We start from the raw sequence: 20,000 nt of genomic DNA on the forward strand, positions 1-20,000 counted from the left end.
AAATAGTGCTCCAATCTCTTCCTGCACTGGCAAGCGGAGCTCATTAGTGCAGGAAACGGGACTAAGTGCGGCTTCAGCAGAGCATTCTTCGTCTAGACCCCAAAATGAAGCAGAGTCCCATTCGATAGTGGGGTTGTTCTCCACTCTGCTGGCGCCAGGAAACACCTGGTTAAATGCGCTTGCCACGGGACTCTGTTTAATATCCGTTAAATCGCACCCTATGTTTCAAACAAAATGTGATTTGCATTACAATTGACGTTGATGTACAGCCCAAGAATTACATATTTTCTATTATACTTTGTTCTGCATTCTGGATGGCAATTTCCATTTTTCCACATAATTAAAAAGGAAACATAAAAAGGTCCTTTAAAAGAATTACTTTAAAATTGGCGCATAAGTGGATCAACTTGACAGCATGATGGTGGAAGGTTCATTGAAAATATTCATCAGCTATCATACACCAGACTGCTTAAAGAGGAATTGCTATGATTTTTGAACAATATATTTATATTCATGTTCACAATTTAGTAAGTGTGAAATGGGTTTTCAGTGGGAAGTTTAATATTGCCCCGTGAGAAACCTCAGATCCTGTAAAATCCTATTATTGTGCAGTTTGGTTTTTAAAATGTGCATGTGTATTATATTTTACATATTTAAAGAATTTATAGTTAAACAGTCTTAGGTCTTAAGTAGATGCATTACAGCAATGAAGGACTAATGAAGTAGCTGAAAAATGCTAAAAACTGTATGAGAAATAGATGAAATTTAATATAGTTTAATATAATGGTGTATGATGGTTCTTGGAACCAAGGAACAGTAAGAATGAAGTTCTTGTAGATAATCATGATGACATTGACAATTGAGACAATATTTTCACAGTTCATTTCTCATCCATGTGGTATATTACTTTGCTTTTTTTGCTTCGCAATTTGAAGAATTAGAATTTAATGCACCCTTGTGCAAATATTTTATATAACCATAAAGATTTGTATGCTTAATTTACAAGGCATGCTCAGACCTCAAAAGGTTAAATACAACAAACAATACTGCAAAGATTTATGAATTGTTCATTTTTTGTAACTTCTGGTTTCTTGGCCAACACAATTATTTACCTACTGTTGACAATTTTCCTAATGTAAATCTAACAGATTGTTACACATGCTGTTGGCATTCAGTTTTTTTAAATTTTTTAAACAATGTCCTTCATGTAACAGTAGTTAAATGCAGCAGAAGGACATCATTAGAGCTATGGTTAACTGTAATTTACACCATTAGGAAGGCAGCACAATTTTTATTGCCTGGCAATTTTCTCACTTCAGTATTTGTACCATATGGCTCAATTTGTGTAATAACCTTAATTTCTGCACCCTTCAGGTCTGCTTCATCTCCTACAGAATCGGAATGCAGTTTAGCAGAAAGGGGACTGTCTATACTTCAAGAGTTGAGATTAATAATCTGTCACGTCCTGTTCTGGTGAAGGAATGTGAACAGCAGACAGATGGTATCTCTACAAATGACTGTCAGAGGTCCTGATCCAATCAATACGATGTATTAATACATCTCCCATCGCTCCTTCTCTGGGGGCCGCAAAGCACATCTGGAAAGTTCTGGGGACTGTGGTGCTGAAAGCTGATTCTTTTCAGAATCAAACTGAGTCCAATTAATTTTTCATGTATACTTGATAACCATTTTATAATGAGGTGTGTACTTCTTGACGGATATACAGTGGCAGTACAGACCGCCTGCATTTGCTATCCCCATTCAGTCCTCTTTTAGCAACCAATCCATTAATCAAACAATCTGGCATGGAGCTGAAACCTCAGCTCAGTGGTGATCAATACCATCCTAAAAAAAATACCGAGACTGCCTCCAGCATGCATGGTTATCTGGTCATTATATCAGCCACTGCTTCAGGAAAAATAGTGTTGCCATAATTATCTTCTAGTTACAAAAAAGCTGCCAGCGCACTAGATTCCTTTTGCTTTCCGTTTAATCTTTGCAGCATACTATATCTGTTCAAATGCTAAAAGACCAATGTTTAATTAACGTTGTAATTGAATTTATACTTTGGCTGATAATGAAATAAAGTTTTCATAAATAGCAAATATCACACGATTGAAAACATAACATAAGCTACCTGTCACAACCAAATTATATTGATACTGCATATCAATACAGCAAATGTAAAATGAATAATTGGGAAATTCAAAACCTTTCAAACCCTAGAATGTATTTTTGACATTGAATGCTTGTGAAAATGACTGTAAGTCATGAATGCTTTTATTCACATAATTTGCAGTTTGCCCTATCTTTACTGACTAGAACATTATGTGAGCTAAAACCTATTGATCAACAGTAATTATTTGTTATGCTGTAGACTAAGTATTATTTTGCAGATCTGAACTTGTGCTGTGCAGTCACAAAAAAGAGAGTGGTTATTTGCCAACAGAAGTAATTAACCTCTTGTCCGAATGATTAGTCCACTGGGGTTAATGGTCTCTGAACTTCAATAAAGCTGTCACCTGCCAATAGCAGCTACTAACCCCCATCCTAATGATATTCCCATTATATTTTGCAGGTTATGATAGAACAGTTAGGGTAGTCACCTGTCCATAATAGCTGCTGACTTTTAGCTCTGAAGTCTCCATTAAGTTTGATTAGCTTTGAACTCTGAAGATGTGGTCATCTGTTCATAATGTTCATATATCTCTTGTCCTTACAATGATCACATTGTACTCTCTGGACTCTAGCAGAGTAGTTATACTGGCTTGCTGCCTATGAGGATACTATTCTAGATGCTACACAGTCTGATTTTCCAAGTAATTAAAAAAATGTTGGGAAGTGAGATATTCACGTAGTTACTCATTCATCCGTCATTCTAGTTTTTATGATTTGAGACTCCTGGATGGACAGCTGGCAGGTGTTACAGGCCAGGGTTTAGAGAACCCCAAAGTGTATCATGGAGTTCACCTGAACACAACCTTTAATAGATTGTGGTATGGGGAGCACACGCCCCACACAGGTGTGGTACAGCAGAAATGGAAAAGTAGTTTTTAAAGCAAAACAATGTTTATTCTATGAACTCAAGTTAACCTTTTTAAAACATAGTGAACATCTTAGCAACCATAAATTCAAATACAACCCCCAAAGACTACAACACTAAGTAATCCTTTAAGCTTTCCTTTTAACATCCATACAACTTAAAAACAAAACCTTTAACAGAAGCACATCAGGTTAAAGTCACTACTGAAAACATTTATAATTCTGAATTCACCAAATGATCAAGAGATAGTCTTTTCATGGCAGAGAGAACAGCAGAACAGCTGCTGTGTCTGGCTTCAGCTCTAACACTGAAAACAAAACTAAAACACACCCTGCAGCAAACAGCCTAAACCAAAAGTAAAAAGCTGACAGAGCTCCACCCACACTCTGACATTACTGATAAACACCCATTTCTTAAAGGTACATTTCTTAATCAGCTTCAAGATGGTTTAATTTTTCAGCTTTTCACTATCCTTTAAGAAATGCACACAGTAAATATACTTTTTTGTTTCAAAAACAACACACGCAAACAGGTATAATAATATAGTCCATTTTTTTCCCCGTTCTTCCAACTGAAATCTTTCTCGATTGACAGTCTCTTCGAACAAGAAGGTCTCTGCACGATCCGTCCATTTCTCTACGCCTCGGCATGTCTCTTTAAAGTCATATACTTTAGTTCAATCTGATCACAGAGTCCCTTGTAATTCTCCAACACAGGAGCATTGGTTATCGCAGCTTTCAGACTGTCAAATGCCTGTTGAAAGTCCGCTGTCCACTGAATTAAAAAAAATGTTTCTTCAGCAAGTCCATCTGTGGAGCAATCACGCTACAAAACATTTGCACAAATGTTCGATCAAATCCCCTCATGCCAAGAAATCGCATTATTTCCCTTTGTCTTGAGGATATTGGAAACTCCTCAATAACTGTTGGTTTCACATCCTGTGTGACCATTCGACCCTGTCCGATTGAATGGCCAAGGAAAGTGACTTCGGCTTTTCCAAATTCACTTTTGGCTAGGTTTATCACCAAACCCGCCTCCTGAAGTCGATCGAATAACTCCATCAGATGTTTCAAATGTTCTGTCCATGTCTGGCTGAAAATTACCAGATCGTCGATGTATACCGCACAATTGGGTAAGACCATAAGACCATAAGACATAGGAGCGGAAGTAAGGCCATTCGGCCCATCGAGTCCACTCCACCATTCAATCATGGCTGATTTCAATTCCATTTACCCGCTCTCTCTCCATAGCCCTTAATTCCTCGAGAAATCAAGAATTTATCAACTTCTGTCTTAAAGACACTCAACGTCCTGGCCTCCACCGCCCTCTGTGGCAATGAATTCCACAGACCCACCACTCTCTGGCTGAAGAAATTTCTCCTCATCTCTGTTCTAAAGTGACTCCCTTTTATTCTAAGGCTGTGCCCCCGGGTCCTAGTCTCCCCAGCTAATGGAAACAACTTCCCTACATCCACCCTATCTAAGCCATTCATTATCTTGTAAGTTTCTATTAGATTTCCCCTCAACCTCCTAAACTCCAATGAATATAATCCCAGGATCCTCAGACGTTCATCGTATGTTAGGCCTACCATTCCTGGGATCATCCGTGTGAATCTCCGCTGGACCCGCTCCAGTGCCAGTATGTCCTTCCTGAGGTGTGAGGCCCAAAATTGCTCACAGTATTCTAAATGGGGCCTAACTAATGCTTTATAAAGCTTCAGAAGTACATCCCTGCTTTTATATTCCAAGCCTCTTGAGATGAATGACAACATTGCATTTGCTTTCTTAATTACGGACTCAACCTGTAAGTTTACCTTTAGAGAATCCTGGACTAGGACTCCCAAGTCCCTTTGCACTTCAGCATTATGAATTTTGTCACCGTTTAGAAAATAGTCCACGCCTCTATTCTTTTTTCCAAAGTGCAAAGTAATTCCGAATCGACTTTGTTAGTTAACCGTTGAAATGTGGCTGGGGCGTTTTTCATGCCAAATGGCATAACTTTGAATTGGTACATACCATCTGGAGTCACAAAAGCTGAAATCTCCTTCGCCAATTCAGATAAAGGTACCTGTCAGTAACCTTTAAGTAAATCCAATTTGGAAATAAAAGCTGATCGTCCCACTTTCTCAATGCAATCCTCCAAACGTGGGATAGGATAAGAGTCCATTCTTGTAACTGCATTAACCTTTCTATAGTCCACACACAACCATTGGGTACCGTCTGGTTTAGGCACCATCACTATGGGTGAGCTCCATTGGCTGCTACCCACTTCATTGATGCCATTTCTAAGCATATTCTCAATCTCTTTGTTAACCTGTGCCAATTTTAAAGGGTTAAGTCTGTATGGATGTTGTTTGATTGGAACAGCATTTCCCACATCTACATCATGTATAGCCATTTTAGTACTTCCCAATTTATCTCCACAAACTTGCCCATGTGATATCAATAAACTCTTTCCGGTCAGTCCGTTTTTACTCTGGAGGGTAACTCAACAATTTATCCCAATTTTTAAGAACATCTTCATTTTCCAATTTAATTTGAGGTATGTCAAATTCACAGTCATCTGGATTTGGTTCGTCACTTTAAGTTAGAATCATTAAATCCTCCTTTTTCTCACCTTCCCTTTCAAAGTAGCTTTTAAGCATATTCACATGACACACTCGGTGAGTCTTCCTTCTATCTGGTGTTTTTACCACATAATTCACCTCACTTAATTTCTTTACAATCTGATAAGGTCCACAAAACCTAGCTTTTAAAGGTTCACCTACCACTGGTAACAATATTAAAACGTTATCTCCACTGGCAAAACTACAAACTTTGCATTTCTTGTCCGCTACCCGTTTCATCGCATTTTGTGCAACCTTTAAATGTTGTCTCGCCAATTCACCTGCTCAATTTAATCGTTCCCTAAAATTTGACACGTAATCCAATAATGTAATTTCTGATTTGTCACTCGCCAATTTTTCCTGAATCAATTTAAATGGTCCTCTTGCCTCATGACCAAAAATTAGTTCAAAAGGACTGAATTTGGTTGACTCGTTAGGTGCATTCCTAATTGCAAACAGTACAAATGGATTTCCTTTGTCCCAATTCTCTGGATAATCTTGACAATAAGCCCTCAACATTGTCTTTAATGTCTGATGCCACCTTTCTAATGCGCCTTGCGATTCTGGATGGTACGCAGTTGATATAAATTGTTTTATTCCTAAGCTATCCATAACTTCTTTGAACAACCTGGAGGTAAAATTTGATTCTTGATCCGATTGTATTTCTGTGGGTAGTCCATATCTAGTTATGAATTTAAGTAATTCCTCCACAATCTTTTTAGCTGTAATATTACGTACTGGAATGGCCTCTGGAAACGTAGTAGTCACATCCATTGTAGTCAAAGGATATTGATTCCCACTTTTCGTTTTAGGAAGCGGTCCTACGCAATCAATTAGGACCCATGTAAAAGGTTCCTCAAATGCTGGAATGGGTATTTAGGGTGTTGGTTTTATCACTGCATGAGGTTTCCCTATAACTTGATATGTGTGACATGATTGACAAAATTTAACTACATCTTTATGTAGTCCAGGCCAATACAAATGTTTTTGTATTTTAGCTTGAGTTTTCCTTATTCCCAAATGATCTCCCACTGGTACCTCAGGTGCAACTCGCAACACCTCCTTTCTATACCCTACCGGCAATACTATTTGATGAACTTCTGCCCATTTTTCATCCGCCTGCATATGTAAAGGTCTCCATTTTCTCATCAAGACATCACGTTGACGGTAATAACACTCTGGTATCCACTCAGATTCCTCTTCCGTGTATGCTTTCTGATACGTCCGTTTTATCTCTACATCTTTCTGTTGTAACTCCGCCAATTTTCCTGAACTAAAAATATCCGCCTCATCCTCCACCTGTTCTTTTCCAACCATCTGATCAAAAATCGTTTCTGATAATTGCATTTCACCTTTATCTTCACTCTCTGATTTCTCCTCTTGTCTTAACCTGTGACTTTGTGACCTTGTTACTACACAATCTGGAAAAATCCCAGGATATTCATCCTTCAACACTTCAGTTGTCTGATTTTGCACTGGCTTATCAACCACAGTAGGCATCACTCCCACCTGCGATCCAACTATATCATTACGCAAGATAAACTGTATTCCTGGACAAGATAGTTTCTCTATTACTCCTACTACCACTTCACCACTCTTCACTGGACTTTTCAACCTTACCTTATATAATGGAAAACTACTCCTCTTCACCCTGAATTCCACATATTACCACCTTTTCTGGCAACATTCTTCCCAAACTACATAACTCCTCATCTCTTACCAGATTAAAGATTGACTAGCTCCCGTATATCTTAAAATTGTGACTTCTTGACCTGCTCCTCCTGATACACATGAGTAAACTTTACCCACACAAGTAAATTCTTTAAAGAGATCTGGCACATTCTTATCAATCACCTCTTGATCAGGCTGTACAATCTTTTGCACCTCCTTCGCTTCACTTGGGCTTTCCTTTACCACTTTCACAAACTCACTGTCTTATCCTGTTTTACCACATCGGCCTTCCCAGTGCTTTTCTTCAACCACCAACACTGTGGTTTACATGGCCTAGTTAGTGAAAACATTTGAAACTTTTCATGTCTCTTCCACCCTCCTGGATTTCTTTTTTAATCTGAGGTACACTCTCCTTATTATCTCCCATCAGATCACCTTTACTTTTACCACTTGAGTATTTCTCATGTCCCCAGTTTCTATCCCTCACAGGCTGAAACTGATGTCGGAAACCAAGCTTTGATTTATGAACTAATTCATAATCATCTGCCATTTCTGCTGGTAACCTCGCAGTTTCAACCCTCTTCTCTTCCACATGAGTTCTCTCTACATCAGGAATTGAATTTTTAAACTCCTCCAAAAGCGTAATTTCTCTGAGAGCCTCATACGTTTGGTCTATTTTCAAAGCCCTTATCCACTATCAAAATTACTCTTTCTGAGCCTTTCAAACTCCATGTATGTTTGACCAAATTCTTTCCTTAAATTTCTAAACCTGTCTGTAGGCTTCAGGCACTAGTTCATATGCACCTAAGATGGATTTTTTCACCTCCTCATATGTCCCAGATACCTCCTCCGGTAGTGATGCAAATACTTCACGAGCCCTACCTATCAGCTTTGTTTGAATCAGTAATACCTACATGTCCTGTGGCTATTTCATTTGTTTAGCCACCTTCTCAAATTAAATGAAAAAGGCTTCCACCTCCTACTTGTCAAACCTTGGCAATGCTTGGACATATTTAAATAGATTCTCACCAAGCCTTCGACTTTGACGCTCTTTCTCACTATCCTCATCACTATCATCCAACTGTACGTTTCCCTTTACGTCTGCCAATTTTAACTGACTGTCATGTTTCATGGCCGTTTTGTGAAGTTCAAACGCTCTATCTTTTTCCCTTATCTGTATCTCCCTTTCTCTTTCTTTTTGTTCTGCTATGGCTATTCTTTCTTTTCTCCTTTCTTCTCTCTACGTTTCTTTTTCCTCTCTCTCTTTTTCTTTTTCCTCTCTTTTGTATTAAAGCTGCTTTAATTCTTTCTCATGTTCCATTTGTTAATTTGTAACTGAATTTGTGCCATTTCCAATGAGTCAACTGTATCTCAGGCAACTTTAAATGCTTAGCCACCACCATAATTACCTCATCTTTTTGCATTTTGTCAGGTAATGTTAACTGTAATGTTTTTTGCCAAATCTAACAGTCTGCTTTTATCTCTGTCCATAAGGTACTGCGTGTGACCGTCTCCACCCTCAAAAACTTCAGAGCCTCTGAAAGAGCCATTGTCCACAACACACTCCCCACTTAAACTAGAATATCACACCTGATAAGCAACCACAATATGCTCACCCCTCAACTCCATGCCAGTGAAGAGAGGAGGGACACCCTCTTGCCCAGGGTGGGCCGCAGACTCAAAGCTTCCCTCCTGAACAGCGCATAGGAGGTGATGGCAAAGGCAGTTAGAACTGCCAGTCTCACCAGGAGACTGCTGATGATCCGGAGGGGTGGGGTAAGGCCTCAGCCCAAAGAGGTGCAGAGAACCAGGGAGGCTCCATTGGCCACAGTGCATGTGCCCTCTGATTGGGCTGAACTCTGCTGGTCCCCTTCTTCTCCTGCAGTGAAACAGTGCTTCAGAGGAGTGCCAACACCTGGTGGGCTCCTGATTGAGTCTGGCCATGCCCATGCTCTTGATGAAACAGCTGGAGTATGAGGGTGTCCAGAGGGGAGGCCAGGGTGGGCTCCCAGAAGACCAGAGGCCTTCTGAGCATTTAACAGACACAGGCAGCACTCAGCAGTGTGAGCAGCCAGGAGCCTGTAAGTAGCATCAAAGGGGTGCTATTAAAAGACAGACTGTAGCAACGGTGGTCTGAGCCAAGTCACCCCGGTCCCGAGGGGGTCACCCCGAGTCCACAGACTGGCAAGAGGTCAATCCCCACTACTGCCTCCAGCCCAGGCCACCCACAGAAAGCCCGACAATATTTGAGGGTTTTTCAGTGTTTGTTTTTGGCGCCCAGGCCCCGCTTGTAAGTATTTGCACTAATTCCCGCCTGCGAGACCTCTGCCTAAGAGGGACGGAGCATTACGGATGGGTCGAGAATAATGTGTCCAAGCCGCAATGGATGCTGAAATCCATTTACCAAAAGCTGAATTCCAAGTGAATTTCCTTAAAGAGATGGTGGCTTCCTTTCATTGACATCACTTTTCCTCCATCATAACTCCGTCTCCCTCTCCCCCAAACTAAAAGGCATGCAGCCAAAGAATTGCAAAGCTAACACTGGTTGCACAACTACCATCATTAACTAATGTAAACAGGTGAGTGCAGCACCCGGCCCAGCTCCTGTGCCTTTGGTGTGGTCAATATTTTGGGCTAGTCTATCATTAGCACAAAAAAACTTGAAGAAATTAATTCAAACGTATGATGTCAATGTTTTGTAATTTGCAAGAAGATTGGAAAATGTAACTTTCTACCAGACAGAAATAGTTTCTCTGAAGCTCTATTTGTACCTAAAAAATGAACTCAGTTCAGCAATATATTCATCCCCCTGTTTACAAAGAACAAAGAACAAAACAGCACAGGAACAGGCCCTTTGGCCCTCCAAGCCTGTACCTGTCATGATACCAACCTTTGCCAAAACCCTAAAGATCAAAGAAAAATACAGTACAGGAACAGGCCCTTCGGCCCTCCAAGCCAAACCATAATAACCGTTGCCAAAAACATGATAATTTCTCCACTTGCCTATTCTTACCTGTTACATGAGCACTTCTGAATCCATTTATCATCGAATTTATAGTGCAGAAGGAGGCCATTCGGCCCATCGAGTCTGCACCAGCTCTTGGAAAGAGCACCCTACTTAAGCCCATGCCTCCAGCCTATCCACGTAACATAGTAACCCCACCTAATCTTTTTGGGCACGAAGGGCAATTTAGCATGGCCAATCCACCTGACCTGCCCATCATTGGACTGTGGGAGGAAACTGGAGCACCCGGAGGAAACCCACGCAGACACGGGGAGAACGTGCAGACTCCGCATAGACATTGACCCAAGCTGGGAATTGAACCTGGGACCCTGGAGCTGTGAAGCAACAGTTCTAACCACTGTGCTACCGTGCTGCCCTAATTTATTGGTTCAATTTATGTAATGGGTTCAGATTTATCTCCTTTGTTTATGTTCTTACTTTTTGATGAGTCACAAGTTAATAATCTATTGCCAAGAAGTCCCGGGCGGGTTCTCCCCTACCCGGCGGGGCGGGGGGTTCCGGCGTAATGGAGTGGCGGGAACCACTCTGGCATCGGGCCGCCCCAAAGGTGTGTTAGTCTCCGCACCTTTAGGGGCCAAGCCCTCACCTTGAGGGGCTAGGCCCACGCTGGAGTGGTTTCCGCTCCGCCGGCTGGCGGGAAAGGCCTTTGGCGCCTCGCCAGCCGGCACTGAAAGGTCTTCGCCAGGCGACGCATGCGCGGGAGCGTCAGTGGCTGCTGACTTCATCCCTGCGCATGCGCAGGGGAGGGGGTCTCTTCTGCCTCCGCCATAGTGAAGATCATGGCGAAGGCGGAAGAAAAAGAGTGCCATCACGGCACAGGCCTGCCCGCGGATCGGTGGGCCCCGATCGCGGGCCAGGCCACCGTGGGGCAACCCCCGGGGCCAGATCGGCTCGCGCTCCCCCCAGGACCCTGGAACCCACCCGCGCCGCCTTGTCCCGCCGTTCATAAGGTGGTTTAATCCACGCCGGCGGGAGAGGGGTGACAGTGGCGGGACTTCGGCCCATCGCGGGCAGGAGAATCGCCGGGGGTGGGCCCGCCGACCGGCACGATTCCCACCCCTGCCGACCGGCGCGGCGTGATTTCCACCCCTGCTGAATCTCTGGTGGCGGAGAATTCGGGACACGGCGGGGGCGGGATTCACGCCAGCCCCTGCGATTCTCCGACCCGGTGGTGGGGTCAGAGAATCGCGCCCCCCATTTTCCTAGTAATAAGCATTTTTGAAACCAGCAGCCTGTTTTAACCCAATCCACCTGGTGGGAAACATAACTGAACCTCCTGAGGCAAGGGCCTCACACTCCTCCTGAGGTATCGCTGTTAAAATCATGGCTGATAGGATTGCATTGTGATCTCTATCCCAATTTCAAGCACCTGCATGCACAGTTTTCTTCAGGTATTACTGAGGGTTGGTTGGAACCAAGGCTTACATCCTTTGAGAACATTCAAACATCTGAACAGAGAATGGTAGAATGGTCATGATTGATTTCGCAAGAAATTAGCTTTGGCCGGTTTTCATCTTGCTTTGGAAAAATGTGATCTTCCTTTTTTATCAGTGCCACATGGTAAAATGGGAAAGCTAAGATGACTTAAATGCAGAAAGAGATTTAAGCCATAGGCAATCACATAATCCGCGTAAAGGCTATTCTTGCAAAAATCCAGGGAAAAGTAGTGATCAAATGCAATTCATTAGATTTCCTATGGGCAGATGAAGAATGATTCATTAATTAAGAATTTAAATGAAAAGAAATACTGAGTGAAAAGTTAGGCAAGCTAGGTTTTCCTTTTGACTTACCGGCAATGTCACTGCTGTAACTGTAGTTGCGTTAATTGTTGGATCATTTCTTCTCTCTTGGTAGACAACACAATATTGAGAAATAACTCCATTAGGAGAGCGGGGCAGGATCCAACGCAATAAGACTGAGAATGCACTTGTGGCTTGTGTAGAGGGAGCGACCATGCCTTGAGGAACTGCTTCAAGGGTTTGTACAAAAGCCCATAGACTGTCTACTGATCCCCTAGAGTTATGAGCTCTGACATGATACTCATATCCAGTGTAAGGTTGAAGCATATCCGAAGCATCTATAAACTCCAAAGCACCTTCAGACCAAATGAAAATCAGCAGTTCTTCCTGAGTCCCAACAGGCCGTCTGCAAATCAGACAGAAGTGAAAACATTTATTATTTTCATCCAAGTAATCCTGCAAGAAAATAGGTTGGTTATATCCAATTTTATTTATCTTGAGATGATGCATGGTATTAAGCATTTAGCCTTTACAAATAAAAAAACAATTGACTTCATTTGTCAAAGCCTGTTATTTCTTTGGAGAAGATGCGGTAAATATGCATGTTCCCAGATAAGCCAATAAAGCAACGTGGATCACGCAGACCTTGATTGTTTCCCCTAATTTTGTAGAATAAATGTTAAATGCAACTTGCTCATGGAAAAACTGTAGAACTGCATTTGCCTCTCTCCAATCAGTATTTGTTGCTCCTTCCAACGTATGATGAAACTTTGAACAGAGATCAATGACAATTTCCAGGAGTCCCAATAGTCTGCTGGCATTGGCGTTCCCAGCTCCGGCAGTGGACATTTCCTGCCTCTGAGTGCTACTGATGAGCCAGAGGCCAGCAGCTCTCCAGTGCCAGCAGCCCCCATTGAAAAGTGGCCATCTCTGGTATTGTAGGAGGCCCGAGGTGCAGGATTGGTGCAGTTGGAGCCCTGGAAGGCAGGTAAATAGGGTGGGATCACTGGGGCCAATAAGGGGAGCCCAACAAGGGTAAAGCTGATGATGTAAAGATAAGGGGAATGTCTCCCTGTGGCGGGGGGGGGGGGTAACACATGCCACCAGAAGGTTCCTCCTTTTAGCAAAATCGACCTGAGACGTAGGATCCCCCCCCCCCCCCCCCCCCGCCAAACAACTAACCAGATTGTAAGCATGTTCAGCAGGTTTTACCCAGCTGGTAGTTTGCCCTTTGGCATTGCCCCTCCACCACTGCTGGAATCTCAGCAAATGCAGGTGGCCAGGCAAGAAGGCCTTCTTTCAATCTTCCCTTCCCAGATTTAATTGGCAGGAGTTGGGAAGGCAACGGGCTCACCACCCCAAGCCTTCCTACCCCATTATTCCCCCCCCACCCCCCCATTCTCTCCACAACCTCATTATCCATTCCAAGGGGAGCGTTAGATTCCATGCCTGATATCTGGCCTCACCAGATTGTAGTATCTGTCACCGTAGAACTTTGATGTCTGTGTTGTTAATAGGTGTAATGGTGAAGTACAGTTAGAATTGAGGGAATGGGATGTTACATGTTTAGAGGGTGACAGAGTGAGTGAGGACAATGAAGGAACTGGGAGGACTTATGTTATAGCAGTAGACTGAAAGCATGCAGGAGACCAGAGGAATGGATGCTAGAGGATGGAGAAGGCAGGTGACTGATGCATGAGGCAGGCTCACATCCAAGCACTGTTTATGTTTCTAGTTCTTGTTACCACAATGGAAGAAAACACGTTCTTTCTTAAACCATCAGATGAGACAAAGGACGATAGGGAACTGAAGACCAGCAGAGCAATGAATAATAATAATTGCTTATTGTCACAAGTAGGCTTCAATTAAGTTTCTGTGAAAAGCCGCTAGTAGCCACTTTCCGGCGCCTGTTCGGGGAAGCTGGTACGGGAATTGAACCCGCACTGCTGCCTTGTTCTGCATTACAAGTGATACACCATCAATAATAGACGACAAGTGATGAATGTAACTGAGGCTTTAATACACTAAACAGCAAGCCTCCTGCCTCTGGACCCGAACTGGGTCCGGAAGCGGTGACATGCCACTTCTATACTGAAGCCTGAGGGGAGGAGCGACAGGCGGAGCCAGCCTGGACAAGCCTAGGCATGTACAATACAGCACAGTGAATATAATACAATAACATGGTTTACCACATTCACCCCCTGTTTAAAAAAAGTCTGGCAGGGGTGAAGTGGTCTTAAAGGTCTAGTCTGTCGGGGGCCATGACCTTCCGCTGTGACCGCCACAGTCCCGGCTGTGGTGTGGGCGCCGGCGTCGAGACCTGCGCGTCCGGGAGCATGTTGACCTCTTCTTCTTCACCTCGATGTTGAATCGGCAAAGGGGGGGGCGGTGTATGGGCGGAGGTGATGGTGCCTGTCCTCGGTGGGCCTACGGGAGTCAGTTCGTGAGGGAGGTGGGTGGAGGTGGCGGAAGACGGTGTAGGGTGGGGTGTGATGGTGATGGTCGCTGGGGAGCCTGCAGGAGCCAATTCCTGAAGGGAGACCGTGTCCTGCCACCCGTCTTGGTGTGTCACGTAGGCATATTGGGGGTTTGCATGGGGCAGCAGGATCTTCTCGACGAGGGGGTCGGTTTTATAGCTCCTCGCATGCTTGCAGAGAAGGACGGGCCCTGGGACTGTCAGCCAGGACGGAAGCGAGACCCCGGAGGTGGACTTCCTGGGGAAGGCAAACATACGTTCATGAGGAGTCTCGTTAGTGGCCGTACATAGAAGCGACTAGATGGAGTGGAGCACATTGGGGAGGACCTCCTGCCAACGGGAGACTGGGAGACCTTTCGACCGTAGGGCCAGGAGGACGGCCTTCCAGACCGTCGCGTTCTCCCTCTCCACCTATCCATTTCCCCGGGGGTTATAGCTGGTCGTCCTGCTGGAGGCAATGCCTTTGCTGAGCAGGAACTGATGCAACTCGGCGCTCATAAAGGAAGAGCCCCGATCACTGTGGATGTAGGCAGGGAACCAGAACAGGGTGAAAAGGCTGTGCAGGGCCTTGATGACGGAGGCAGAGGTCATGTCAGATCAGGGGATGGCGAAGGGGAATCTGGAGTACTCGTCAACGATGTTGAGGAAGTACATGTTACGGTCAGTGGAGGGTAGGGGCCCTTTGAAGTCCACGCTGAGGCGCTCAAAGGGCAGGAGGCCTTTACCAGATGTGCTCTGGCTGGCCGATAGAAGTGCGGTTTGCACTCCATGCAGACCTGGCAGTCCCTGGTCACGGACCTGACCTCCTCGATGGAGTAGGGCAGGTTGCGAGCCTTGATAAAGTGAAAAAAGTGGGTGACCCCCAGGTGACAGAGGTCGTTGTGGAGGGTACGGAGTCAGTCTACTTGTGCGCTGGCACATGTACCGTGGGATAGGGCATCTGGGGGCTCATTGAGCTTCCCAGGTCGATACAAGATATCATAGCTGTAGGTGGAGAGCTTGGTCCTCCACCTCAGAATCTTGTCATTCTTAATCTTGCCCCGCTGTGTGTTATTGAACATGAAGGCAACAGACCACTGGTCAGTGAGGAGAGGGAATCGCCTGCCGGCCAGGTAATGCCTCCAATATCTCACAGTTATGGCTTGGGCCTCCTTTTCGACGGAGGAATGTTGAATATCGGAGGCATGGAGGGTACGGGAGAAGAAAGCCACGGGCCTGCCCGCCTGGTTGAGTGTTGCGGCCAGAGCAAAGTCCGACGCATCGCTCTCCACTTGGAAAGGGATGGAATCGTCCACAGCGTGCATCGCGGCTTTGGCGCTGTCTGCTTTGATGCGATTGAAGGCCAGTCGGGCCTCAGTCGTCAGGGGAAACGTGGTGGATTTGATCAGTGGGCGGTCCTTGTCCGCGTAGTTGGGGACCCACTGGGCATAGTAAGAGACGATCCCCAGGCATCTCTTCAGGGCCTTGGGGCAGTGAGGGAGGGGAGTTCCAGGAGGGGGCGCATGCAGTCGGGATCGGGCCCTAGGACTCCGTGTTCCACGACGCAGCCGAGGATGGCCAGGCGGGTTGTGCGAAAGACGCATTTCTCTCTATTATAAGTTAGGTTCAGGAGTTTCGCAGTGTGGAGGAAGTGCCGGAGGTTTTCGTCATGGTCCTGCTGGTCATGGCCACAGATGGTGACATTGTCTAGGTACGGGAACATGGCCCACAGCCTGTACTTGTCAACCATTCGGTCCATTTCCCTTTGGAAGAACGAGACCCCGTTGGTGACGCCGAAGGTAACCCTGAGGAAGTGATAGAGGCGGCCATCTGCCTCGAAGGCAGTGTATTGGTAGTCCTCTGGGCGGATAGGGAGCTGGTGGTACGCAGACTTCATGTCGACTGTAGAGAAGACTCGATACTGCGCAATCTGATTGAGCATGTCAGATGTGCGGGGGAGGGTGCACGCATCGAGCTGCGTGTACCGGTTGATGGTCTGGCTATAACCGATGACCATCCGGTGCTTCTCCCCAGTCTTGACGACCACCACAGGGCTCTCCAGGGGCTGTTACTAGCCTCAATTATCCCTTCTCGCAGGAGTCGCTGGACCTCCGACCTGATAAAGGCCCTGTCCTGGGCACTGTAGCGTCTGCTCCTGGTAGCGACGGGCTTAGAGTCCGGGGTGAGGTTTGCGAAGAGGGAGTGTGGGGCGACCTTAAGGGTCGCGAGGCTACGGACGGTGAGGGGGGGCAGGGATCCGTTGAACTTTAGGGTAAAGCTCTGGAGATGGCACTGGAAGTCGAGCCCCAGTAATAGGGCAGCACAGAGGTGGGGGAGGACGCAGAGCCTAAAGTTGGTGTACTCTATGCCTTGCACAGTGAGGGTCGTGACACAGTACCTCGGATTTCCACTGCATGGGATCCGGAAGCCAGGGAGATTTTCTGGGTCGCGGATAGGATGGGGAGGGAGCAACGCCTTACCGTATCTGGAAGTATGAAGCTGTCTGCGCTCCTGGAGTCGAAAAGGCAGACTGTCTCATGCCCGTTGATCCGGACAGTCATTGTGGACTTTGCGAGGTGGTGCAGCCGGGACTGGTCGAGTGTGATGGAGGTGAGTGTCGGAAGGTGGTCGGTAGGCCGGTAGGAGGTGACGGCGGCCAGCGTACGGTCGGGTGAGCAGGGCTCCCGGGAGGCCGCGGAGTGGTTCCAAGATGGCGCCCAAGATGGCGGCCCCCGTGGGTCGCACGTGGCAGGTGAGGTGCAAGATGGCGTCCAAGATGGCGGCCCCTGTGGGTCGCACGTGTCGGGCAAAATTAAAGATGGCGGCACCCACGGGTCGCACATGGCGCGTGGCGCGGCAGCTGGGCCTAGAAGATTTAGGGGGGGGTCGGGCCTGGCAGGCTTTTGTGAAGTGTCCCTTCTTCCCACAGCTGTTCCGTGCCGGGCAGCGTCGTCAGGGGTGATTACTCTGGCCGCGGAAGTAGCACTTCGAGCCTCCGCCGTTTGTGGGCCGCTGCGCGGCGCAGGCTTGCGTCGCACCCGGGTCGGTTAATGGCTGCGTCCACGAGGCCCATGAGGGTGCCGCAGTCGGAGGTGTAGGCCCCCATGTTCTGGGAGGCCACCTCCTGTGAGTTGGAGAGTTGTACTGTCTCTGGGAGTGTCCCCCTTCTAATAATCGTTGGCGGATATAGTTCGAGTGTATGTCCGCGACATAGGCGTCCCTGATCAGCAGCTCCGCGTGCTGGTAGCTGATATCGCCCGGCAGTCACAGTTCCGGCAGAGGATGCGCAAGGCACACAGGAATTCCGCGAGTGATTCCCCAGGGTGTTGGCATCTCGTGGCGAGGAGGTGCCTAGCATATACCTGGTTAACGGATTTCACGTAATGTCCCTTTAGTATCGTTATTGCCTCTGCGTACGAGGGGGCATCTCTGATGAGGTTAAAGACTCTTGGGTTCACCCGTGCGTGGAGGACCTGCTTCTTCTGGAGGTCTGTGAAGTCTTCATTGAAAGATGCGAGGTACGCCTCGAAGCAGCTTAGCCAGTGTTCAAAAGTCTCTTTAGCGTCAGCTGCTTATGGGTCCAGTTGCAAGCGATCAGGCTTGAGTGAGGAGTTCATCTTGAGTGAAGAGTCCATCTTTAGAAATTTATTGTATTAAATTGATGCACCATCAATAATAGATGAAGAGTGATAAACGTAACTGAGGCTTTAATACACTAAACAGCAAGCCTCCTGCCTCTGGACCCGAACTGGCCACTTTTTTACAGAAGCCTGAGGGGAGGAGCCACAGGCGTAGCCAGCCTGGACAAGCCCAGGCATGTACAATACAGCACAATGAATATAAGACATGGTTTACCACAACAAGCCAGCTATTTAGCCCACTGTGCTAAACCAGCCCCTGGTTGGAAACAAAGTAAATCAGCGCTGTGGAAGAGCAAGATCATGAGTATGCATGCAGTGGCCCACAGTGGAAAGAGTGGAATTTATGATGTGGTGAGAGCACTGGTTCGAAAAAAACTGAATGTCATGGACTTATCAATAATTGTGGGGATGGACATGAAACAGAAAGGTATTAGCAAATACCCATTCAAAACAAGAAAGGAAATAACTAACAATGAACTACATGGAGAAAGAAGTCAGTGAAATGGGGGACAGACTCATTCAACACTGGCATACCTAAAGTGAACGTGTCATAAATTAAACAATACAAGTGGAAAGCAAAGACTGCAGATGCCATTAATTTGAAACAATGAGAGTGGCTTCCCACTTGTGAAGCTATGTACGCACACTTTTTTACCTGAATGCTTTAATGTTTCTGTAATTGAATTACTTGACTGAGATGACCTGTTACATCATTCCACTCGTAATTCTTGTCTGTATTTGTAGAACCCTGTTGTGCACAAATTAGTTGCTGTTTTGTCTACGTAATAACAACCGCACTTCGAGTAATTCAGTGGCTGTGATATGAAAGGTGCTGTGATAAATGCAAGTTCTTACTTTGCTACATAGTGGGCAGATTCACATACTTTGCTTATTTTTGTTCACCATGCTATAAAAAGCATGCACAAGCTTTGTAAAAGATGCAGAAGAGAACAATAAGGTTGATCCTGAGTGCAGAGCTTGTAAAGGATGAGATAATTTACTCAGAACCCTGGTATACAAAATATTGAATGGTATAGATAATGTAAGATCAGAACATTCCCTCAAAATAAGTCAGGAAAATGGGAACAGAGGACATAAATTTAAACTAGTGAAAAACTATTCAAATGCAGAAATTAGGAATTGTTTTTATTCAGTGATTACACAACGAAGCGACCTGCCTGGCAGGTTAGTTGAGGCAGAAACATTCCAAACGTTCAAAAAGAAATCGAATGCTTTAATGGGAGGCTGAGGACAGTGAACAGATCAGATTCAAAGGAACAAGTGGCCTTTTGTCAACCTTGACATTTGTTTTTTTTTATGATCGTCACAAATCTTGTAACAGATAGTCTTATTGCCTTTCATAACATGAAAACAAAAGGAAAACTAAATGAATTACAGAAGGAAGGATCAAAGAGAAATAAAAAAGGAAAATTGGAGAGAATATCAGAGCCTTGTTCTTACAAGAATAAATTATTAACCTGCTTATCACAGTATTGTGAAATTGCTCATTTCAGTGCATTCTCTTAAGGGTATTTTATCGTGTTAAAAATGTATTATGACTAGTGGATCTCCAGTAGGTGGAATTTAATGTCCACCCCGAGGTGAGTTTGAAGATGGGGAGAGCATTTAATTGGGTGAGAGGGTGCTAGGTGTGGACCGTACCTCCTTCCTGCCTCTGCCTCAATTGAGTCTGGGTAGGAAGGTTTGTGAATGACATTCCTGTTCCGATGCCAATTGAGTCCGTTAAGGTGGAAATTAACCCCCACTTAATTACATCACCCCGGAACCACTAGTATTCAGTCACCAGTGGGTGGAACAGTG

At 45.4% G+C, this 20,000-nt stretch overlaps 1 protein-coding gene across 1 annotated transcript in view; it reads right to left on the reverse strand.

Moving 5' to 3' along the window:
- ush2a (Usher syndrome 2A (autosomal recessive, mild)) overlaps positions 1-20,000 on the reverse strand; it is a 1,730,413-nt gene that overhangs the window by 225,371 nt on the left and 1,485,042 nt on the right. Inside the window, exon 63 of the mRNA XM_072506478.1 lies at positions 12,135-12,489. Coding sequence (XP_072362579.1) covers positions 12,135-12,489 — 355 coding nt within the window. The remainder of the gene's footprint in view (positions 1-12,134; positions 12,490-20,000) is intronic.

This window comes from Scyliorhinus torazame, chromosome 1, assembly GCF_047496885.1.
Source record: "Scyliorhinus torazame isolate Kashiwa2021f chromosome 1, sScyTor2.1, whole genome shotgun sequence".
In the NCBI taxonomy this organism is placed as follows: Eukaryota; Metazoa; Chordata; class Chondrichthyes; order Carcharhiniformes; family Scyliorhinidae; genus Scyliorhinus; species Scyliorhinus torazame.